This window comes from Mus caroli, unplaced genomic scaffold (genome assembly GCF_978045245.1).
Source record: "Mus caroli unplaced genomic scaffold, Mus_caroli_1 scaffold_4, whole genome shotgun sequence".
Lineage (NCBI taxonomy): Eukaryota > Metazoa > Chordata > Mammalia > Rodentia > Muridae > Mus > Mus caroli.
The window spans coordinates 117128027-117153576 of NW_028227259.1; the positions used below are offsets into that span (position 1 = coordinate 117128027).

General features: G+C 50.1%; 1 protein-coding gene across 2 annotated transcripts in view; it reads right to left on the bottom strand.

Annotated features, from left to right (window-relative positions):
- Grk3 (G protein-coupled receptor kinase 3) overlaps positions 1 to 15471 on the bottom strand; it is a 108558-nt gene extending 93087 nt beyond the window's left edge. For both annotated transcript variants that reach the window (XR_015046981.1, XM_021163545.3), the window contains exon 1: positions 15301 to 15471. Coding sequence is in view for 1 of the 2 variants with exons in the window: in XM_021163545.3 (XP_021019204.1) it covers positions 15301 to 15413 (113 nt within the window). In the remaining variant the exon portion in view is untranslated. The remainder of the gene's footprint in view (positions 1 to 15300) is intronic.
- Positions 15472 to 25550: the final 10079 nt, after the last annotated feature.

A 25550-nucleotide genomic window follows, 5' to 3' on the forward strand; every position in this document is an offset into this window, starting at 1 on the left:
GCTGGTGTCTGGCCTGGGGCAAAAGCTGGCAGGAGGGGCAGTGAGGACAGAAGGGACAGTGGGCAGCCATGAGCAGCAGAGATGGTCACTCACTGGCTTCTCATCTTTGTCAAGCCTGGGGTCAAAACTCTTCTGGGGCTGACGAGAGCACTCAGTAGACAAAATGTGCGGTACCAGAGCACATGCCTGTAATCCCAGCCCTGGAGAGGAGGAGAGGAGATGGTGGACCTCCTGTGCTCCACAGCCACTCAGATTGACCTAATCAGGGAGCCCAGGGGAATAAGGTGCCTAAAAATAAGGTGGAGACATTGAAGAATACAAGCAACACTGACCTCTGGCCTCCACAGGTGTGTACACACACATGTACACACTCCCTTACAACTGTGCACACGCACACATGTGTGTACAAACACCCACCCACATGCACACTCATGCATACAAGCACACATGCACATGCTCACACACACATCCACATGCACACTCATGCACACAAGATCTCACACACACAAACATGCCCACAACGCAATCTACATGGACACTAGTGCATACACACATGCACACACACAACACACATCCACACTCATGCATACAAGTATGCACACACACCTACATGCACACTCATGCACACAACCTCTCACACACACATGCACACTCATGCACATGAGCACACACATGCACACACAAGCACACCCACATGCACTCTCATGCATACACACATACATGCACACAACACACATCCACATGCACACTCATGCACAGGAGCACACACACACCTACATGCACACTCATGCACACAAGCTGGAACACACATGCATACTCATGCACACAAGCACACATACCCGCACACAGATGCACAGACACACATCCTGAGCCTCTCCAGTGATCCTGGTGTAATGTGAATCTTTGCTACCAGAGCTTACCCCACACTCTGCCCAACAGCACTGACCTCCAACAAACCCCCAGAGAGCACCCAGTTCCCTTTATCTCAGTTTCTTAGACAATCAACACAGGCAAGGCAGGCTGCCAACTGTGACATCCTGTACCCATGTGGAGCCTTCAAAGTTACTTTTCAAAGCCAATGAGTCTCCCATGATATGTACCCCCAAGACTCCAGGCTTCAACTCCCCAGCCTTGCCCTGAACTCAACGGGTTCCAGCTTCCTATCTCCTAAATCACACCAATAAATTCCTAGGCCCCTCAGCTAGCATTTTTCTCATGTAAGGTTCCCTAAAAATGTCTAGAGAGATGGATTTGCATGGCTTTAAAAAAGCTATCAAGGGGGCTAGAGAGATGACGCAGCAGTTAAGAGCACTGACTGGTCTCACAGAGGTCCTAAGTTCAATTCCCAGCAACCACATGGTGGCTCACAATCATCTGTAATGGGATCCGATGCCCTCTTCTGGTGTGTGTCTGATGACAGCCACAAGAAGACATTTATGTATGCACTCATATACATAAAAAAAAAAGAATTGTGTTAGATTTCAAAGAAAAAGAAAATCTATTAAGTCCAATGTATCCAAATCTGCAGTTTAAAAATAATATCATCTCCTAGAGCAACCATTCTCAACCTTCCTAATGTTACAACCCCTTAACACAGTTCCTCATGTTGTGGTGACACTCCCCCCCTCACACACACACACACACACATACCATAAAATTATTTCCATTGGTACTCTATAACTGTAGTTTTGCCAGTTGTGAATTATAATGTAAATATCTGAGTTTTCTGATGGCCTTAGGTGATCCCTGTGAGAACCCACACACACACACAATGGGGTCACCACCCACAACTTGAGAACAACAGTCCTAGGACACGGTTTTTGCACGTACAAAGAAACCAAGGAGTTCTGGATGTCACAACCATGCAGAACCCAGCCTAGTACATTGCTGTCTTAGAGTTCACTGCTTTGGATATCAGCCCTATCATAGACAGGATCTCTCTCTCTCTCTCTCTCTCTCTCTCCCCCTCCTCCTCCCCCCCTCCCTCTCCCACCCACTCCCGCTTACTGGTCTTGGCATTTCTCTGTATTGGAGCATATAATCTTCACAAGACCAAGGGCCTCTCCTCCCAATGATGGCTGACTACTCCATCTTCTGCCACTATGCAGCTAGAGACATGAGCTCTGGGTGCACTGGTTAGCTCATATTGTTGTTCCTCCTATAGGGTTGCAGACCCGTTCAGCTTCTTGGGTACTTTCTCAAGCTCCTTCATTGGGGGCCCTGTGTTCCATCCAATAGATGACTGTGGGCATCCACTTCTGTATTTGCCAGGCACTGGCATAGCCTCACAAGGGACAGCGGCTATATCAGGATCCTGTCAGCAGGTTTTTTCATCTCTCAAGTAAACAGTACTTGTGGCAGAGAGCACTCCCTCTCCCTCTCCCTCTCCCTCTCCCTCTCCCTCTCCCTCTCCCTCTCCCTCTCCCTCTCCCTCTCCCTCTCCCTCTCCCTCTCCCTCTCCCTCTCCCTCTCCCTCTCCCTCTCCCTCTCCCTCTCTGTCTGCTGTCTGTAAGGATTGAACCCAGAACCTAGTGCATGTTACACAAGTACTCTCTCGATGAGCTATATTCCCAGCACCCCTCCTCCTTCTCTCTCTCTTTCTTTTAATGAGACAGGATCGCACCACATTGCCCACTCTGATTTACTGTCAACCTGGCAGCCTCCATCCTGTGAGCCCCCTGCCTCAACCTGGAAGGTAGCTGGTACGACATGCCTGCACCAGCCTACCTTGCTCCATAAGTGCATGCTCTCCTGGGAAGAAGAGGCATAGGCAGCTCATTCAGCTGCTATGCATTCGTTTGCTCATAGTCAGCCCTGGGCTGATGTTTCCGGCCCGGAAAGGCTTCATCTATAGAGAGGAGGCATGGTGGACCCAGCCAAAACAATAAAGTGCACACATTCTCACACTGTGAGGGACTGCAGCATCTGAGCGGTACCCCATAAGGACAAAGAGGAGAAACAGGTCCCGGGGTGCTGGCTTATAGGCAGGAGAACACAGCAGATAAACACGCACAAAAGACCAGCAATTTTTTGCCTGCCCAGCCATGTGAAGACTCCTGAATGCCCAACAGAGCATCTGGGCCAATGAGTCTGCTGAGGGAAGCAGCCCCTCCCTCCGGTGAGGAGAAACTGGCCAGCAGACAGACACTCACTGAGAGAAAGGGCTGGCCGGCTGCTGAGCACTGGCTGCCTGCTGTCTCCTCCCGAAGCAAGGTAAACCCAAAGGTCATTCAATGAGTATGTCCCCTGGCAAAGAAGTAACAGGTTAACCCATTAGAGGATGGTTGCCCAATGCACCCCTAATCTGGAGACCTGGAATTCAAAATTCTCCAAATCTGAAAGCTATCTTGTCTGGTTTTGTTTGTTTGTTTGGTTGGTTGGTTGGTTGGTTGGGTTGGGTTTTTGTTAGTTTGTTTTTTGTTTTGTTATTAGTGCATGAGTGTGAGTGAGTGTGTGTGTGTGTGTGTGTGTGTGTGTGTGTGATTTATTTGTTTTAATACAGGCTTCACTAAAAAAATGTCCTTTGGGGCCATGGGTGGGAGGTGTCTGTGACACAGTTTCCTCGTTGACTAGACTTCAGGTCCTCTGACATGCATAGCTCCTTATGTGCTACAAACATTCCAAAATCTTTTTTTTTTTAAGTCCTCTGGTCCATCCACCTCTCCTAAGGGCCTTCTGGTCTTTCAAGCTGAAGCACGGCCATCAGAGTCACAAGAGAACTTCATCTTGGGGTCTTCGTATCCCTCAGTCTCCCCAGACACAGTCTGCAGGCTCCGAGTTTGTTTAGGAAAACCCTGTGTCCCGCAGGCTCACAGACGTACGTTCCTTTGAGTTCCAATAGAGTGCTTCCACGAAGACTTTGTGATTAAATGCTCTAGAACTCATTCTTGCATGCAACGTAGGATTATAATTTGGCACAATAGCAACAATCAGAGACCACCAGTCAGTCCCTCACAGCTCAGAGCTAAATCAGAGCCGCAGATTGGGGACATGGCTCCGCCACAGGCCTTATGATTTTTCAGTATCCTATTGGTTATCTGCCTCTTCTCTTTTCTGGGCCGGCAAGTATCCACTTACAAAGTGCCTTTAGGCCAGTGGTTCTCAACTTGTCAAAAGACCCTTTCACGGGAGCCATATATGGGATATCCTATATATCAGATGTTAATAGCATTACACTTTATAACAGAAACAAAGTTATAGTTATGAACTAACAAAGAAGATAATTTTATGAGGAGTTGTGTTAAAGGGTCACAGCACTTGGTAGGGTGTGAACCACTGCTCTGCAGTCTTCACTGACTTTGTTCAGTGGTGGGGACAAAACTCACAACTGTGTTCCCTGTGGGGAGATGCTCTCTGCCACCAATGAGGTCCCAGCCCCCGTGTTTTCTGGAATGCACACGCGATCTGGAGGTTAGGCTCATATCTGCACAGTGCCGCACCTTCTCTAGAAACTCAGCAGCTCTCACTCACCCAGGTTCTCTAATGAAATTTTGCTTCTCCTCCTACTGGTCTATTTGAAAATGGATAAATCACTGTGAAATGTTAGGGGCGGAGGAGGGTTGTACGCATGTCACGGGATGCGTGTGGAGGTCAGGGGACAATTTATGGAAGCTGGTTCTCTCCTTCCACCATGTGGGTCCTGGGGATCAAACTCAACTCGCCAGGCTTAGCCACAAGCACCGGCTGAGCCAGTTCGCAGACTCTCCCTCAAGAAATTTTAAAATAGAAAGTTGTTGTGGGCATCGTATTAAGAAGCCGTGTGGATGGGAGTGTGGTTGGAGGGCAGCTCATCTGAACTAGCCAGCCTCTTCCACCCTCCCCACTGGGTTTTATCTTCAGTGCTCTAACTCTAGATCCTCTAGAAGAGGCTCAGTGAAGTTCTTTGTCCTAGGAAATTACAGACCACTGTTCATCCGTGTGACACTGTCATAGTTAACATACGTGTGACAACTGAGGCCCTCCACCCTGCAAGAGTACAGCCAGCACCTTCGTACCTCGCCATCACCACAAGAATTCCCAAATTAGAGCTGGGGATGTACCTCAGGGCACAGGCTGCTTATCCAGCATGCAACACACCCCGGGGTTCTGTCCCCAGCTCTGCCCAAACAGGGCATGGTGTTACATTCTGTAACCCCAGCACTCTAGGGTCGGAAAGCGAGGTATCAGACATTCCAGGTCATCCTTGGCTCCAAAGTGAGTTTGAAATCCGCCTGTGTTATGTGAGATCCTGTCTATTGTAATAACAACAACAACACAGCAATTTATTGTTTAGCAGCAGCAGCCAGCAAGTGTGGAGTTTAAGGACACCCAGATCTCATCCTTAGCAGCCACCAGAATTTGGAGATCCCTCACTTCTTCCGTCTTTAAAATATTTTAAAGCAAATCTCCAGCAGCTGATCTCTGACCCCATACCATTCTGGTTTTGCATTTCTCAAACGAACACAATGTCCTCTGCCCCCATCCCCTCCATCCTAGAACTGTGACTCCTGAAGATGCATACATAGCCTGGTCTCTCTCCACACTCTAGGACCACGTGTGGATCAGCCTTTCCTCGGCTACTGGGCTCCAATCCATCAAATGTCACCGGATTGTCAACCACTGCTGTGGCTCTGCCCTGACCCAGAGCAGCCAATGATTAACGAATAACTTTAAATTTAAATCCATGACTCAACAGCAGCCAGCGGATCTCAGGTCTCACGTGCACATGCGTACAAGTGGAAGTTAGAAGTTAGACAGTCATGGTGGTCTCTTTGGTAAGGACGGGTCTATTATACCTTAGATCCAACCTGTTTTGGGAAAGGGAAGGGATGATGGAGGCACGGTCTCCTCACCTCTTGCTAAATGGACTCTGCCAGCACTCGCAGTGTCCTGGACAGATGGGAGAGGGAGCCAGAAGCCAAGCACTGAGCTTGAAATGGCTGAGGTGCGGAGCTGCCAAAGTGAGCAGCCCTGGTTCTGTGCTGTATGTTCTGCGGCAGCCATCAGGAAGGCCACTTAGTTTACAACACTGAACCCCAGGCAGGTGTCTGTTCTCATGTGGATATAAGCCAGCCAGCCAGCCGCTGATTAGACCCTGGATATGTCAGTCACAGTAAAAGGAAAAGAGTCAGCAAAGTCACTAGCCAAGACACCTGCCAGTCAGGCAATGTCCCACCTGAGCCACCACTTACCCTTACTGCACAGGGCTATTCGGGTGTGGAGTGGATTACAGAGCTGTGAGCACACTTCACTGCACAAGGAACCAGAGATCTTCCCCATGAGAGCCAAGGCAGGCTGGAGAGCTGCCATGCTTGGAGACTGTGTTTGGAGACCACAGAGGGACCAGAGGAGACTAGCATCCAGACTGTACGGCAGGACAGCCTTGTGACACTACACACATTCCAACGGTGTCAGTGATGTGTGACTGGGCTGGTGACTTCCCAAGAGCTCCTCAAATACCGAGTGAGGCTCTCTGAGTTTGCACAGTCTGCTCAGTCTAAGGTCAGAGTGGAGGAACTTACAATGGAAGCCTGCAGCCTCATACCATGAGGGAAGGAAGGGACAGCAGCATCAAGAGCCCGTGAAGACCACAGATCTAGCAGAGGGAGAGTGCCCAGAGATGCTTACAAATTTAGAAACTCCTTTTCACTCCATTGAGGAGATTGACCACTGCTGTCTGTGTACACTTCAGATCCTAGTGACAGAATTCACTTACATCTCTCTCCGGTCAGGGTGCCTTTATAAGAAACAGAGGTCCTGGGGGCTCAGACAGCAAAATGCTTGCTTGCCTTGGAAGCAGGATGACCAAGTTTGATCCCCAAACTGAAGAACCAGAACCAGGTCATTGTGCTTCTAAGGCCTTTGTCTCAACAAATCAAGATGGGTAGCTTCTGAGGGACAAAACCTTTGACTAACCTCAGGTCTCCGCATGCACACACGAGCAGTTCCATGCACGCCCGCACAAGCATGCATGCGTGACACAGTGTGCAACACAACACAGGCCATGAGTTGTACACTGGAACATGGGGAGGCCACACTGAAGAGGCACAGCACCTAGGGTTGATGTCACAGGAAACCAGTGCTGACTGGACCTGTCAGTCACCAGCAAGCCCCTCAGGCATGCACAGAAGGTTTTTTTCCCCCCTCTCTTCCTTCCCCTTTTTGTGCAGGGCCTCACCCAAGGTAGGCAAGAGCTTGGCCCTACCACCACACCCTCCAGACTCCCATACTTCACAAAGAGGAAAACACCGGAATATCGCGGCATTCGACACCTTTGACACTAAAAGACAGTCTTTGAAGGCAGTATTGAAGGTTGATTCATGTAGTAACTTTTAGTACAACTTTAGCTTAAATCATTGTCAAGAGCCATGCAGATACTGAACTCTACATGAGATGACTAGTGACCACAGCAGATCTTCTTGTTAACGACATGACATATAGACCCTGGCTGGCAATCACACAGCAGCAGACACCAGAGTGTGTTGCTTGGAAATATGGCTCAGAGTGCTTACTGGGGAAGAGGGAGAGCCCCGGTGCTTGGCTAGCAGCTAGAGTGTGAGGTCCAGGTCACATCCGGCTTTGAAGAGAGCACAGCTTCACCACTAGGGTTAAGAGAGCGGTGTCCTCCCTGGCTAATGGGATTTGTGTTTCTGAGTCCTGGAAAAGCTCCTCTTACACTCCTCGCAAGGCAAGGCGGCTTTCAGCACAATTAGGATCCACCTTCTTCCTAATCCCAGCCCACAAGCGCAGGGTTCTTCCCTGCCTGGCACCCATTCAGCACTTAGCAGCCCAGGGCTGTAGAGGTGACCGGCAAAATGGATGTATAAACCCACACCTCACTCCATATCCCAACTCAAACCCTGGTCAGAAAACTGACATCATAGATTCTTAAAGCATTCACAGGGCCAAAAGTCTCTTCCTAAAATGGAACTTAGGAGTAAGCTAACCACATACACACTTTCAACACCCGAGAGATACTATGCCTAAAGTAATCGTGATGAGTTTACACCTCTTTGATACCTTTGTGAGTTTTAGCCCTTACTGGACAGGGCCACTAGGGTGCTGAGCACATAACAGAGCTGTGTGCACACTTCACTGTACAAGGAACCAGAGATCTTCTCCAATGAGAGCCAAGGCAGGCTGGAGAGCTGTCATGTTTGGAGACTGTGTTTGGAGAACCACAGAGGGACCAGAGGAGACTAGCATCCAGACTGTACGGCAGGACAGCCTTGTGACACTACACACATTCCAACGGTGTCAGTGATGTGTGACTGGGCTGGTGACTTCCCAAGAGCTCCTCAAATACCGAGTGAGGCTCTCTGAGTTTGCACAGTCTGCTCAGTCTAAGGTCAGAGTGGAGGAACTTACAATGGAAGCCTGCAGCCTCATACCATGAGGGAAGGAAGGGACAGCAGCATCAAGAGCCCATGAAGACCGCAGATCTCACCAGAGGGATGGGGGAGATGCAGGGAGAAAAGAGAAAGGACAGAAAGAGAAGAAGAACCGCTGTGTAGAAATGTCTAGGCACACGAGGCCACAATAGGCAGCTCTGAGAAGAAAGTGGAGGACACATCAGGGGTGTGAACCTAGTTTTGTTCTAAGGCTCAGCAACCACTCTTCCCTGGCCCAGCTCATCCCCCAACTTTCCGCGGTTCTGCCTCCACCTCCTCCAGGCAGCCTGGTGCCAGGGCCTCCTCTGCTTCACATCTACTGCTATCTAGTTTGACTGTCTCTCTCTCTCTCTCTCTCTCTCTCTCTCTCTCTCTCTCTCTCTCTCTCTCTCTCTCTCTCTCTCTCCCTCCCTCCCTCCCTCTCCCTCCCTCCCCTCCTCCTGCCCCCGCCCCCACCCCCGCCCCGCCCCTCCCCCTCCCTCTCCCTCTGTGTGTGTATATGTGTCTGTCTGTCTGTCTGTTTCTCTCTCTCGTCCCCTCCTTCTTTTTGAGACAGGCTCCCATGTAGTCCAGGCTAGCCCCTAACACACCATGTAGCCAAAGATGACCTTGACAAACCCCTGACCCTCTGCCTCCACCTCACTGTAGCAAAACACTCTAACAAGTGAGCCCCGCTCCCAGCCACCAGCATGCTTTTTGTGAAAGTGTGCTATTAGGCCGTTCTGTGCACAACCCCAGCAACCTGGGAGTATGGGTAGAAAAGCACCTTTTCCACTCCAGTTCTCTGTGCCTAAGTCTTTAGCAGTCCTCACCCCATGTTCCACGTGGTACGAATGAGTGAATAAAAATACTTATGACAGGGGCTTCTGTTGGGACATGCTATGGCCAGCAATGAGTAGATGTTGTGTGTTATAGATGGGGGGGGAGGTGACGGTTGACTGTCCAGGCTCTTGGCTCCTGTTCTGGAACCTTCTGTTCTAGCACATTCATCACAGATAGGAAGGAGGGCACAGGGAGAAGAGAGACCTTGGTGGCAGAGGGCTTTCAGGGCTCTCCTCTCATGCCATCCCTACTTCCTGCCTCTAACACCGTGGAAAGAGGAAGCAGTTTGCAATAGACCCAAGGCTGAGCCCAAGCTGACCCTCGCCAGCCACTGGGTATCGGGAAGGCAGAACCCCCACTCTCGCAGTGCTGCACATAGCCTGTATTTAAATATGTGTATGATTTGGCCAAAGCTCAGAGGACCCAAAAGATGAGTTCTAAAATTAGAAGTGACATTTACAGGGTGTGAGGACAGACCCACGGAGTCATCAGAAGGCCTGGGAATTCCAGCTCTGCAGCAACAGTGAGAACAGAAAATGAGAACAGAGAGAGGGAAGCCGTGAGAGACTGAAGCGCTGGGGCAGAGGGGACACCCAACCCCACTAGGGGCCAATGGCATAGAAATGCTTTGGCCATCTGGGAGAAGTTGCTTCCACCTGCACACAGGAGGACCTGAGTCTGGATCCGGAGCACACACTTAGAAACCATGTGTGTGTGTCTAACCCTGGGGGGCTGGGATGGAGTGGGGGAGAACTGGAACCCTACAGTTTGCTAGCCCAGCCAGTCCCATCAAACCAACGAGTCCTGGGTTCAGTCAGAGACGCTGTCTCCAAAAATAAGATGGAGAAGCCAAGCATGGTAGTACTTGCCTTTAATCCCAGCACTTGAGAGGCAGAGATTAGTGGATCTCTGTGAGTCTGTGGCCAGCCTGTCTACATGGTGACTTCCAAGCCATATGCACACATGCAAAAGTATAAGTGCACAGTGTCTTAGTCAGGGTTACTATCGCCTTGATGGAACACTGTGACCAAAAGGAACTCAGGAGAACAGGGTTTATTCAGCTTACACTTCCATATCACTTTTCATCACCAAAGTAAGTCAGGGCAGGAACCTGGAGGCAGGACCTGGTGCAGAGACCATGGAGGGGGCTGCTCACTGGCTTGCTCAGCATTTCTCCCTCAGCCTGCTTTCTTATAGAACCCAAGACCACCAGCCCAGGAATGGCTCCACCCACAATAGGGTGGCCCCACCCACAATGGGCGGGACCATCCCCATCAATCACTAATCAAGAAAACTGCCCGCAGGCTTGCCTACTGTCTGATTTTATGGAGGCTTTTCCTCAATCGAGGATCCCTCCTCTCCGGTGCCTATAGCTTGTATCAAGGTGACAGGAAACTAGCCAGCACACCGGAGTTTGTCACTTCTGTTCCAATTGCCAGTGTCCACGGAGTGATGGAGGGATGGGAAGACAGCCATGCTCGCAGAGCCCCATTCCCCAACAGTAGCCTCCGCCCCTCCTTCTTCTCTAATAAGAAAAGGTTCTTTGGGAGTGGTGATTATATTAAGATTGAAGCTAAAGACATTATCTTCCGCCTTTTTAACTTTTTTCCTAGAAATGGAGGAGGGGAAAGAGGAATCTTGACCACAGCCCCTCACGCTCCTTGTGGGGAACAGGGCACCACCTGCAGGCTTCCTTAATCATAATTACTTTCCTCAGAGGCCCCCAGAGGAGGCTGCTGCTCTCTCACAGCCTCCGAGGACACTCCCGATATCCCAAAGCCACAACCTTCCTCCAAATTAAAAGCACAAAGTTTCATCCATTCCCTACCATGTAAGAAGCGAGGTGGTTTGCATTCTGTTCAACTGTGGCAGACGGTGGTAAACCGCTGAGTGGGTAGAATGAGGCACCTGGCTCCATTCCCTACATCTTGCATCCCTCATCTTGGATCCTGTGAATGCCTACCTGCCCTCCCTTCCCTGGTCTTCTTGAGCATGGATCCCTCTGTGGAAAAATGAGAATGCTGTGCCCACCTGCTGTAGCTACCGTGGCAACACTTGATGGCGCCCAGACCTGGCAGAGGAGATGTTCCCAGTAATGTTGGTCTCTAAGTCATGATGTAGCAAATAACTTTGCTTTGTCTGGGTCCTAGGGGTCCCCAGGAGAAAAACTTCCCATTGCTTCCAATCTCACTTCTACCCCTTGACATCCATCCACCACCCATCTGCTGACAGAGACTCTCGCTGCATCTCCCTCCAGCCTTGACATCCCTCCCTGAGTTTTATGGCTGTCTTTCAAGGGAGTCTGCCGAAGCTTCACGAGAGTTCTGAGCAAGCGCTTCAAAAGGCTCTCTAAGAACAGATAGATCATTGAATCGGGCACTGCCTGTACCTCAAAGAGACACTCTCGCGCACGGGGCTCTGATTTAAAGCATCTCAAAGTGTTCCACCGGGCAGGTCCTCGTCTCAAATTGGTTGCTCCAGAATATCCGTTTCCAAGAACCCCCAGCTGCAAGCAGCCCTTGCTTGCCTCTCCAAGCCACTGGCACAAATGAACTGAGACCAGGAATGAGATAATAATGGAAATGTCAGTACAAATGTGCCTTTCCCATTTGTGTCCCTTCCCCCTCTTAGAATGACTCCTGTCACAAACAAAACACCTTCTTCCCAGGCTCTTTGGGTTGGTTTGTGGCTCTGTGGATGGGAGGCTTGCAGAGAGCCACCACCTGGCTCCTTCCCATCCCTCGCAGCCCTTACAGCCCTTACCCCGTTCTTCCATGTTAGGTTGTGTGCACAGAACAAAGCCAGGGGGAAGTCCTAAAGGTTGAACAAGGAAGGCTCTCTCCAGTGACCACAGCGTGAAAGGGCAGATGGCCACACCCTTTCCAGGTCGGTCACAGGAGTAGCCTGACACACGGGAGTCATGAACAGCCTTGCCACTTAAGCGTTGCCAAGCCTGGACAACTGATTCACAAGTCACGAGAAAGCACTTCACAACCATAATGTGTTCCACGAATACAGAACCAGAGAGTGCAAATGAGGCCTGCCCAGGTCCACCCCCCAAGTCTCTCCTATCAGAGGACTCTCGGGATAGGCTGTACAGTGCATCAGTACTTCCCCATACCAGCTTCTGAGAAATGGGTCCAGGATAGCTACCAATTTAAGGTCAGAAACAATAAACAGGCAGGGGAGATGGCTTAGGAAGTAAACCAAGGGTGTGAGTCCCTGAGACCCGATCCCTGGAGCCCACAGAAGAATGGACAAGGTAGTGTTTGTCTGTAATTTCAGTGTTACTGTTACAGCAAGGTGGCAGATAGGGACAGGGAAAAGCCAGAAGCGTGTGGGTCAGCTGTTCCATTCATGAACAAGACGTCCCAGCATAAACAAGACATGACTCAGACAAGCTGGGCAGTGTGGACCGATGGCCACAGTTGTCCTTTAATTTCTACACATCCTAGGCAAACCCATGGCTCAAGCTGTGTTCTTTCTGCTCCCGCAGTTATTGGCCTGAATGATTGACAAGAGCCGCCTCCCAGTGGAAAGCCCAACACTGTCAGCATCCACTAAACAGAATGGGTCTCAGGGGAACACGTGACCTTCAACCCAACTCCCTTCAGCCATGTGTGACTTCAAGTCAACTCAGTAACATTGTGTTCAAGAAAGGTTATCAGAGAAATGGACCCAGTGCGAAGAGCTGTCTTAGCCATAGCGGGACTTAGAAACTGACTCCCTGGGCCTTTGCCCATGAGTTAGACCCAGTTCCATCAGAACCACTGTCTACAAAGTCAGTTCATTCTCATCACCACAGCAGACAAAGGACACAGTATATAAACACCCTGGCTGCAAGGGTCACGGCCCCCACCTCCAATGGGCCTCATTATCAGCTCCATCAGCTCAACAAATGTTTGGGTGGACTAAAGAGGAAATGTGATTTGACCGCCTTCAGAGGATTTACACCCACTGGCCTGTTAATTGAATAATGTGTCAATGTAACAAAACATTTGCTTCTTGCCTCCTCACAGGAGGCCAAGTCTTCCCTTGTGCCTGATGTTCCAGGAAGAGAGGCTGGACCCGGAAGACCTGTCTTGTAATGAGTGAGATACTGTCATCTGTTGAAGACTGGGAAGAGGCAAAGTCACCGAGATAAGGAAGCACAAAGAAGACAGAGCGTGACCAGATAATTACTTAGAAATAAAAAAAAGAAAAAGTCAATAGTGAACGACCAAGGGGCAAGTTCAAATGCACGATCCTCTCTTCCAACAGCCAAGTCCTTACAAGGAACCAGGATCGTCTGTAGTTGAGTTGTTGGTTATTGCTTGGGGGATTGAAGCCACTGAGACAAACAGGCAACAGACTAGACTCCTGGAGCAGGAACAGATGGTCTAATTCAAGAGTCTACCTGAAAATCAGCTACAGAACAGCAGTCCTCAAAGGACCCCACCCTAACTTGATTCTCCCTTAGACATTCCTTAACCTCAGGACTCACAGGCTCAGCCACACCACATCTCCTTTGAAACAAAGTATCACCAAAGACCTTGTCAAAGCAGGAGGGTGTTGTACAGAGAAGTGAGGGCCCTGGGCACTAGGGTGTGCAGCCAAGAGCGAGCGAGCGTGCACAGAGAAGGCCAGCTAGGTTAAAAACACCAAGAAAAAAATGATGAGCGGACAGACATTCCTAATTTTAGTCATCTTATATACTCCCTCTCCCATAAAGCTCCCTATGAGTTGTGATTTGTTGGTTTTATATATAGAAACCATACATAGTTAAGATTCCCTACCCCTCACAGGGTGGGGGCAGAGGGAAGGGAAGAGAGAATGGAATGAAGCTTTTTCATGCCCCCCTTCCCAATGGGGAAAGTTTTCTACTGAAGCTTGCTTGGTTGTGACTTGGGGAGCCCTGGGTCTGGTCCCTCCCACTTACTGAAGATTTCAATCAAGTCCTGTTTTCAGTGAGTCTCAGATAGGCTGAACTCCAGGAAGGCAAGCACTGTCCAGTCCACCCAAGTCTCCCCTTGTGCCTGGTTCATTCCGCAAGGAGCAATACACCCCCCAAAAAAACAGCGAAGGACCAAGGCTTGCAAGGGAAGGCAAGCCAAAAATACCCAGCCAGCGCAGCTGTGTGTACAGTGTGACTCTTCCTAGCAAACACGGCACGGGGATTTGATGCTTCCTGGATCACGGGGCTCACAAACACGTTTGGGAAAAAATAATAATAACCTGACCATTGCTCGGTATTGAAAGGTTCTCTGAGGGCTATGCATACTGCTAAGGAGACAGACGGTTTACCTGGCATGTGTGAAGCCCTGGATCCCATCTCCAGGACCTCAAAAAATTAGAAGAGTAAATGTGTATATTTTCCCTCACATGAAGGTAGGTAACACTGCCGCCACATGGGTGTGTCACGCTTGACCATTTGAAAGGGGGTGCAGCTTTGGTTTAGAGCCTTACAGAATTGCATGGTTCAGGGGTGGCTGTAAAGTCCGAGCCAATTTTATCATCAACTCAGGGAAGCCACACCAGCTAAGCAACTGGCAGTGGGGTCAATTAAGAAGTGACACACAGCCCCACTCTGGAACACTGCCTAGAACTCCCCGGGACAAGTACAGCTCGAAGAAGCCATCACACCTCAGAAAAATCAATAATAAATCAGTCGTGATATTAAGAGCAACTTGGCAGCGAGCGGCCAGCCGGAGCCGGTGCAGCGGGAACCTCCAGTCTTGCAAGACCAGGCTAGGCTCAAGTGGCTCTCCTGTCATCCTTCCCAGAAAGGGCAGGCCGCCAGGGGTCCAAGTTGAGGAAAGTGGCTCAGGTAATGGCGCTGGTGACATAACTGAGAACTCAAGGTCTACTTACTACTGCAGGGGGCCAGAGGACAGGGGCAGGGGTGCTGAGAGACAGACAGCCCTGCAACCAGCCTGGGACAGCGGGGCGGAGGGGACTGGTGGACGGACCAGAAAAGGAGGGAGAGGACCAGAGGGGACAGGAGGGGACTGGAGGGAACTGGCGGGGGACGGGAGGTGAGGGAGAGGACCAGGAGGGATCCGGGAGGAACCGGAGAGGGAAGGAAAGAACCAAAGCGGACTGGATAGGGCGGAGAGGGCCGGAGCAGTACCTGGGCTCCGGCAGGACGACCTTCTTGCTGGCGCGCGCGGCCGGCGCCGTCTTGCTCTTCTCCATGGCCATCAGGTAGCTGACGTCGGCCAGCACGGCCTCCAGGTCCGCCATGGCGGCTCCGCAGCTCCCGCCGCCCCGACGGGGCCACGGCGCGCCCGACGCGCGACCCCGACGCGGACCCCGACGCACCGCCCCTTCCGCGGCTCCGCGCCCCAGCCCGGCGCGCCCCCAACCGTCCGCGGCCACGCGCTCCTGACCCAGCCTCTCAGGCACCAGGGACTTCCTCTCCCTCCTCCTCTCCCTCTCCCTCCTCCTCTCTTCTCTCTCCTCTCCTCCTTTTCCTTTCTTTCTCACCCTTAGCTCTCTAAGCACAGTCCAGGTGCCCAGTACTGAGTGGACACTCCAGGAGGTCTCCAAAAGCACACTGTCCTGGAGGGGACGCTTCAAGAGGTATCCTGAAGTAGTCCCACCTGCTCTTTCAAATGATTGCCAAATAAAGGTCATAGCTATGGCAGGGGGTGTCTCCAGCCATTAGCCCCACCCTAGACCTCCCTGTGTGAACCAAGGCAAGAGCCACCAGCATAGAAGAGAAAGTTGCTTGGCTCCTGCCATGCAGGGTGAAGTGGGGTGAGAGTCCTGCCCTGCAGCAGCGCTGTCCCAGGGGACCCAGTTGATGGAAGCGCTCTAGGTTCAAGGTCATAAATGGCTTGCATTCAGGTGAAAGGCCTCAGGGTGTGTGTCCAGTGGGGGTGCTTAAGGCATCCTGGCTTCTGCAGGCTCTGTACCAACTCAAGAACCACAAGAGGAAGTGCCCCTCTGAGAGTGCAGAGCCTCCTTGGTTTTTCAGGGAAGTGGAAAGGCTGAGGCTCGATTCTGGGCAGTAGGGAATTTCCAGGGGCCTGGACCTGTCATGGTGAGCTTTTCACTACCCCAGCCCTGCCTAGGTCACTATTTTATTTCTCTGCAGCTGGGCACAGGGGTCCACATTCAAAATCCATGTGGCACCTGTTAAGGGATCAGAAAATCTGCAGACATCATAAGCTTGCAGGGGCCTTTATCCAAATTGCCATACATCACTTTGAACCCGGGATTGGCCAGGGCTGAAGTGAACTGTTTGGGGGTTACAGTCACGTTTTTGATTAGTTCTCCTGCTTTTGTTTTCTGTCTATTCTGTTTCCCAAAGGACTAGTTTTACCAGAAGTTTCTCAATCCCCAAGGCACAGTATTTAGGGGGACTAGAAAAGGTCCAGGTGGTAAGGGGTGGAAACATCCTGAAGGAGTTGGGTCTGCCACAGACAGCCCACATCACCCCTATAGTGCCCACTGTATAATGGGGCAGAGACAGGGAGAGCCAAGCCTTCAGTTGAATTTGCCAGTTCCATCCACTTTTTCACCCAAATATGGGAGCATAGATGCCTTGTCTACCCAATAAGGAGAGAGGAGTAAGGATCATCTGGGATCCTCAGATGATCAGATAACAAATAACCCTCCCACCTCCCCCATTTTTTGATTGATTGATTGATTGATTTTGGTCCTTTTTGACCTAGTAAGATTTTTTTTGTCTTGTCATGTTCCTTTTCCAAGATGATGATCCCAGATGATTAAAATAACAACAGCATTTTGGAAGAAACGATATTGATTCAGACATGAAGGAGCAATGTGTTTTGGGGAGAACTTACTCCTCTCTCCTCATTGGGTAGACAAGGCATCTATGCTCCCATTTTTGGGTGAGGAGTGGATGGAACTGGCGAATTCAACTGAAGGCTTGGCTCTCCCTGTCTCTTGTGGTAGGTAGTAAGTTATGAAGACAACCACATTCAAACCTTTAGTCTATGCTGAAAGGCTGAGAGACATCAGGAGCAAGATCCCAGCTTTCTGTGGCTCTGTCCTCATGAGTAATGAGACCAGTTCTTTTGAGTAAACAGAGGGGGAGGGCAGCATCTAGAGCTGTACCTTAGGATGGGAAGTGCAGGCCACATAATAATGAGGAACTGAGTTCAACTGTCAGAACCCACATAGAGTGCATGGGGTGCACATGCTTGGAACCCCAACACCAGGAAGACAAGATGGGGGGAGCCCCGGGGCTCAGCAGCAGGCCAGCCTAGCTGAACTCATGATTTCCAGATCATCAAGAGAGCAAGTGTCAGAAAACAAGATGAGAGGCAGACAAAGTAGCCTACCAAGTAAGGGTTCTTGCCATAAGTGTGGAGTTCCGTCCCCAAGATCCCCTTGGAGGCAGAAGAGAGCTAACATGTGAAAGGTGTGCCTGACCTATGCATGCGTGAACTCACACAATAAATAAATGTAAATTGTTTTAGAAGTTCCAAATGGGAAATAATACCCAAGTTTGTCATGTGGCCTGCTCAGGTGCACATACACACACACACACACACACACACACACACACACAAACATGCACACACAGGCACCTACACAATACACACATATGCACACACAATGCACACATGCACACACAATGAACATTTAATACACACACAGGCACCTACACAATACACACACATACACACATATGCACACACAGGCACCTACACAATACATACACATGCACATACAATGCACACACATCCGCACACAATGCACATTTACATACACACACAGGCACCCACACAATGCATGCACACACAGGCATCTACACATGCACACACAATGCACACACATGTACACACACAGGCACACACACACAGGTTCACACACAGTGGACACGCATACACGGGCACGCACCTTGCCTGACACCTAGCAGATCCTCCGCCAAGATCACCTCCTTCTCTACTCTCACTTTGCCCATGCTGGAGAGGATTCCAAACCAGCAACTCACAGTTACACACTGAAGCAGGAAGACCCCCTTACCAAAAATAACTTCTCCCTAGGGCATTTCTAGGATCCAAAAATGGCAACAGTGATGTCCATTTATAAACACAGGCGATTGCTTTTCTAACAGAGGGAACAGCGTGTCCAAAACATGTGCGTGTTTCTGAAGCCCCTCACTGTGTAAGTCAGCTGACCTCATGCCCAGGTACCACTTCTGGACGTAGTAGTTGGCAGCCCACTCACTCTGGCTTCCCTCTGCTGGTTCCTGCACCTCTGTCATAGCTGGGGTCTTTCAATGTGATGCAAGTTTTTTCATTCTCACCGAAAACAGAGGGTATGGATGGCACTGACACAGTTGTCATAGCTGAGCCTCAGACTCCTGTCACTAGACAGCATCCTCGCCAGCCTGCAGTCTCTAGAAAGATACAGAAAACAAATCACCACCCACGTGTGTGCTCGGTGGGCAGGACTCTCTGGCAAACCATACCAGCCCAGCCCCCTCCACCCCCAGAGGACCAAAGCGCTCAGAGCACAAGCTGCTTCTGAGAATTGCCAGAACTCCAGGGTTCCCGCATGGTTCGAAGCGTGCTCACTCTCTCTTCCCCCCACGTTGTATCATTAGGGGAGATGTGGCCAAGGCTGGCACATTCAGGACATGGCTCTCAGGATGGCAAGAAGTCTCCATGGGTAAAGTTCCATCCCTGAGAGCCACGTAGTGGAAATAGGTAAGAAAGAGAGAGAGAGAGAGAGAGAGAGAGAGAGAGAGAGAGAGAGAGAGAGAGAGAAAGAGAGAGAGAGAGAGAGAGACTAGCAAATGTGAAAACATACTTCTGGCCCACCAGAGTATATTCTAATGACAGCTTCTGAGGAAAAAAGCTAAGGAGAGAACTAGCTGGCTTTCTTTCTTGGTCTGAGCTTGTGGAGCTTGTCGGGATGGCACACACAATCTCTGGGTGTTGATTCCTGAAGGAAGTGCCTGCAGAATGAAAAGATCCTCACAGGATCAAAATCTACTCAGATTGGAAGAGTTTGAAATCAGTATATATGCCCCCCAAACGTGTGTGCACGTGCACACACACACACACACACACTCACATACACACTGACACCACACACTACATACACACACCACACACACATGCATGCATTCTCATACACACACATCACACAAACTGTACATACATGCACACATACACCATAAACACACTCACACACCCATACTCGTTCTCACAATACACACATCATATATACACACATCACACAGAATGCACACATGCACACACACACCATACACACATTCACACACATACTCACACTTGCACACTGCTTCCACTGATGCCTGCTGGAGAGTTTGGGTTACAGCCACAGACATGAGGCCCACACCTGTAACTAGCTCTAGGAATGTGAGGCAGGAGGATGGGGTTGCAGGGTTAAGAGCGGCCTGGGTTACACAGTGAGTGTGAAGTCAGCCTGGACCACATAGATATGCTCTATTTCAAACACAGAACATGGGGCTGAGGAGGCAGCTTGGTGAATGAGGTACTTCGTCATACAAGGACCAGAATTTAGATGCCTAAACCTCGTGTAAAATGCCACACACAGGAGCACCTGTCCTTAACCACAGCCCTGGGAGGTGGGGACAGGCAGACACAGTGTTGGTAGGCAGATCAAAGCCCATCGGTAAACTCCAAGTTCAGCTATTTTTCTCAAAATATAAGGTAGAAAATGACTAAAGAAAACACTAATGTTGGGGGCTGGTGAGATGGCTCAGCAGGTAAGAGCACCCGACTGCTCTTCCAAAGGTCCTTAGTTCAAATCCCAGCAACCACATGGTGGCTCACAACCATCCGTAACAAGATCTGACTCCCTCTTCTGGTGTGTCTGAAGACAGCTACAGTGTACTTACATATAATAAATAAATAAATATTAAAAAAAAAATTTAAAAAAAGAAAAACCAAAAGAAAAAAAAGAAAAGAAATACTTTAAAAAAAAACACTAATGTCAATCACTGACATGCATGCATATACACACATACACACACACACACTGGTGGTTTGAATAGGTGTGGCTCAAGGAATGGTACTGTTAGGTGTGGCCTTGTTGGAGGAAGGGTGTCACTGTGGGGGTGGGCAATGAGACCCTCTTTCTCCTAACCACATGGGAGCCAGTCTCCTAGCATCCTTCAGACGAAGATGTAGAACTCTCAGCTCCTCCTGCACCACACCTGCCTGGATGCTGCCATGCTTCTGCCTTGAAAATAATGGACTGAACCTCTGAACCTGTAAGCCAGCCCCAATTATAAGACTTGCCTTGGTCATGGTGTCTGTTCACAGCAGTAAGACCCTAACTAAGACACACAGACACACAGACACACACACACACACACACACACATACACACACACACCACACCACAGAGAGACAGAGACAGACAGATAGACAGACAGACAGACAAAGACAGAGAGGGACAGAGACAGAGAGACAGAGACAGAGAGACAGAGACCAAAAGAGCAATAAAAAAGTCTCTGTGGGGTGGAGAGTTGGCTCAACTGTTGAGAATAGCTACTGCCCCTCCAGTTCAGTTCCCAATGCACTCACTGAGTGGCTCACAGTCACAGGTAACTCCAGCTCCAGGAGGTCCCGAACTCAGGCTCCTTGGTACCCCAAAACATTCATGATTCTCATCGTCACTAGTCCAGGAGGGAGACAAGCTCTTTCCATCAGCAGGTCTCTGGCTGGACACACCCATCATTGTCCCAGTATCTGAGCCACTCTGATACCTGCACAGATGCTAACGAGGATCAACAGCAGCTTCCGAGATGCAGCCCAACGAAATGAAGATTTTCTATGGGGTTGGCAGAGTCCTGGTGATGGAGCTCAAAAGTGGACCCCAAGGCCCTGGGCTTAATGTCCAGCATTGCAAAAGACCATACACAAAAGAAGAAAAAATCCTACTTAAAACTTAAATGGCCTGGGCTGGTGAGATGGCTCAGAGAGTAAGAGCACTGACTACTCTTCCGAAGGTCCTGAGTTCAAATCCCAGCAACCACATGGTGGCTCACAACCATCCGTAATGAGATCTGATGCCCTTTTCTGGTGCCGTCTGAAGACATCTACCGTGTACTTATTTATAATAAATCTTATAATAAATCTTATAATAAATAAATCCCCTGAGGGAGCAGGGACTGAGTAAGCAGGGCCGACTGGAGCGAGTAGAAGTCCTATGTTCAATTCCCAATAACCACATGAAGGCTCACAACCATCTGTACAGCTACAGTGTACTCATATAAATAAATAAATAAATAAATAAATAAATAAATAAATAAATAAATCTTTAAAAATAACTTTAAAAAAAAAACCTTAAATGGCCATTAAAAAGTGGAGGCCAAGCCCCGGGTGCCAGGTCTCTGCCCCAACTGAGTCCTGCCACACTCTTCCTCAACTTAGCTGGGCCTGGGAGCTTCCACTCTGTGCAGAGTGGGTGGAAGCCCTCGCCCACCAGAAGCACTCAGGAGGGGAGCTAGAGAAAGAAAGTACCCTTTGTCCAAGAACTCCCAGAGATGGGATGGCCTACAGAACATTCCAGAAGTCTGTCCTAGCTTTCATTTAGCTTTGTTGGCTGGCATGTGCATCAATATTGAGCCTTTTCCAGGCCCAGGGAAGGTAGAGAGCCAGCATCCACACTGGGATCCACCCAGGACAGGAGTGGATGAAGGAACAGGGCACACATCAGGACAACGAGACTTGGGAAAAGTCGATGGGGTGATCAAAAACCTGGTGCTGGTAAGGGGTGGTCTGAGCCTTCCCATGGGACCCTTCCTGTTCACATTCCCTCCGAAGACTCATGTGCTGATCCCCTGAGAAATGAGACCAAAACCAATCCGAAAACAGCCTCAGACCTCAGACTTCGGCCTTCGAGGCACGGTCGTGAGAGAGATGTCCACATCACTCTCTAATAAGCATCAGCCATCTGGGTCTGACCCTGCCCCACTGTGAAGAGGCTGCCTGTTCCTATCTCTGGTCAGCAATTAGCAGTGACTCACTCTGCCCTCTAAGCAGAGATTTGAGGTCCCTTCACAGGAAGTGTAGACAGCCCTGGAGCCCCCAGAACCTGGAACAAGACCATGGATGGAAAGGGACTGAAAGAAGGACCAAATCAGCTGACCCCAGAACCAGGATGCCATGAGGGGTGAGAAAGAAGGTGGGGCACCTGACTGAGCTCCCTGGGAGCAGAAGGAAAAGATGAAGTAGGCCCCTCCTCCCTTCAGCTGCCTCTCACAGGTATTTCTCAGTGACAAGAACTAAGGTATCAGCCTGCAACCCACTCCACAGCCCCATCTCACCAGCCTGGCCAAATGCAGCGTGAGACTTCCATCCATCTTCCATCCCGGAAGTCTGTCCTTCAAGGTCTCCTGTTGGGCTTCTCACGGTGCAGCTCTCTGCTGTAGTGTGCGTCTGTCTGTCTGTGAGAATGTGTCTGTGTGTCTGCATGTGTTCACCTGTGAGTCTGTCTATGTGAATATGTCTCTGTGTGTATCTGTCTGTGTGTCTGCCTGCCTGCCTGCCATGTCTGTCTGTGCACATGTGTGTTTGTGTGTTCATGTGTACACCTGTGTGTCTTTCTGTGTGGATTGTCTGTGTGTCTGTCTGTGTGCATGTGTGTCTGTCTGTCTGTGTGAATGTGTCCATGTGCCTGTGTGTGTTCATTTGTGTGTCTGTCTGTGTGAATGTGTCTCTGTGTGTGTTGGTATGTCTGTGTCTGTGTGTGTGTGTCTCCCTGCCTGCCTGCCATGTTTGTCTGTGCACATGTGTGTGTGCATCTGTCTGTGTGAATGTGTTTCTGTGTGTACATGTGTTCATCTGTATGCCTATCTGTATATATGCCTGTGTGTCTGTCTGTGTCTGTCTCTGTGTGCCTGCCTGCCATGTCTGTCTGTGCACGTGTATGTGTGTGTGTGTTCATGTGTGTATCTGTGTGTCTTTCTGTGTGGATGTGTCTATCTGCACCTGTGTGTATCTGCTGGTATCTGTATGTCTGTGTGGGTGAGTGTGTGTGTGTGTGTGTGTGTGTGTGTGTGTGTGTGTGTGTGTGTGTGTACTGACATTCCTCAGACAGAAGTCGTTTGGAAGCAGCTTTACAGATGTGTTAGGAGTCCTGCTCTAGACTCTGCCCTTCCTGACCCTTCCCCTTCCCACTTCTGATCTCTTCCTCCCTCTGGGCCTTCCATCTCCCCTTGCTCTCCCAGCTCTGAGGACACTTCTTCTCTCCTTATGTTCTCCTTATTCCAAACTGGTTTTCCTGGGTGTGATGGCATACGCATTCTAGGAGCCAATGTAGGAAGATTTTCAGTTTGGGGCAAACCTAAGCTACTTAGCTAGACCCAGTCTCAAAAGAGAGACACACAAGACTATTGTGAGGATCAGTAAGGGGCAGAGAGAGGTGGGAACAGCTGCTAGGCCCGTGAATCCATGAGGTTAGGCCATTAGGTTTACCCAAGGGCATGAGGGCTTACCCAAGGATCCCTCACACATAATCACTTGTGGAGTGATCAGAGCAGAGAATGTTGCAGGAGTCACCTAGAACTCCTCGGACCCGTGGGTCTCAAGTGTGGTGCCCTCACTTCCGAAGAACTATCTCCTCACCAGGCAGATCTGATGCATTCCAGACGTAGCTAGGGTTTGGAATTGCTCCAGCCCGAAGCCCTCCCTCCTGCCTCACCTACAGCCACTGTCATCTTCCAACTCACTGTTCTCATGACCTTTGGCAGACCTACCACATGCCAGGGAGTCACTGTCAGGTTACCAGAAAACCAGGGACTCACATGGTAATTAAGTCATCTCCCATTGAGCCCCTCAGAGTGCAAGTGAAGACCCGGGCTAAGCAGTAACGCCATCCATCTGTTCATTCACAAATTCACAAATCCCTGTGCCCTGTGCTCTGGCCGTCATTCATTTAGGGAAATATCCTCAGGCCTATTGTACATGGAGCATAGCCCCACCCTCACTCCAACCCCAACCCTCAGCTTTGTGAAATAATATTCTTCTAGCCAGATCATTAATGGCGGTTGATTGTTTGACTAACGGGTGTTAAATGGCCAAAGGACACAGAAGCCCTATAATAAAACTATTCACAGTGTGAGTGTGTGTGTGTGGGGGGGGAGGGGTCTTCTCTGAAGAAATGGCACTTAAGCAGAAGGGTAAAGCGAAGAGTTAAAGTGGTTCAGTGGGTAGAGAGCCTACCCCTATCCATCTCAGTATGCAAAGCCCTGGATTCGATCCCCAGCACCATCTAAACCAGGTATGACAACACACACCTACAATCTCAGCATTTCGTTGGTAGAGGCAGAAGGATCCAGAGTTAAAGGTCTTTCTGGTTCTGCTGTTTATTTGAAGCCAATCTATAGGCTACAGGAGACCTTCTCCCAAAAGACAGAATGAAATGAAGGACTCAGGGAAATGGTCTCCATCTGTTCATTCACAAGTTCACAAATCCCTGTGCCCTGTGCTCTGGCTGTCATTCATTTAGGGAAATATCCTCAGGCCTATTGTACATGGAGCATAGCCCCACCCCCACCCCCACCCCCACCCCCACCCCCACCCCCACCCCCACCCCAACCCCAACCCCAACCCCAACCCCAACCTTTGTGAGGGGACTCAGGGCGAGGTAACAGGGGTATGAGCAGGAACAGAGATGAGATGAGACACAGCAAGCCTGGAGGAGCCCAGAGAGCGTGGGAAGGAACATGTCCTGCGCCCTTTTGGAAAGAGCTGGCCACTCCTCAACAAAGATCTGTCCCAAATGAGGCCAGAGAGAAGTGGGCCGGGGCGGACATTTCGCAGGGCTCTTCCCTTCAACTGCTTTAAAGAGAACCCAGGAAGCAAACAAACGACGCACGACAGACGACGGCTGTGTCCATCCAGTCCTTCATTTCTCTAAACAAACAAGCAGTGAGCAGGCTGAGCCCATCCTGGGAAAGCAAGCAGACCTCGGAGCGGAAGCTTCCTTTCGCCGGAAGCACGGGACACATGTGTACCATGCAAATACAGCCACATGCAAACCAGACGCTGAGCTGATTGGCCCAGGGCCAAAGTTCTCCAGGTTGCTGTGGAGCAAGGGAGGGCAGAGGCGCTGGCCTCTCACCTTGGCTGCCTGCTCCTGTGGCTGCCATGTGAGCACAGAGCACATGACCAGGACTTTCCTTATCCTAGAAAACATTGCTACAGCTATAACCTGACACCCAGTCGGGAGCAGGAGCCAGGACCACCCTGATCACACTCAGCACCCAACACGCAAGCAAGAAAGTGGTTTCCTGAGATGTGGAACTGTAACACAGATGTTAGCTGGAGGCTGCTGTCTCAGAGACACTCATCCGCTGTCCACCAGTTCCCAGAGGTCCCATCCTGACCTCATCCGGGAAAG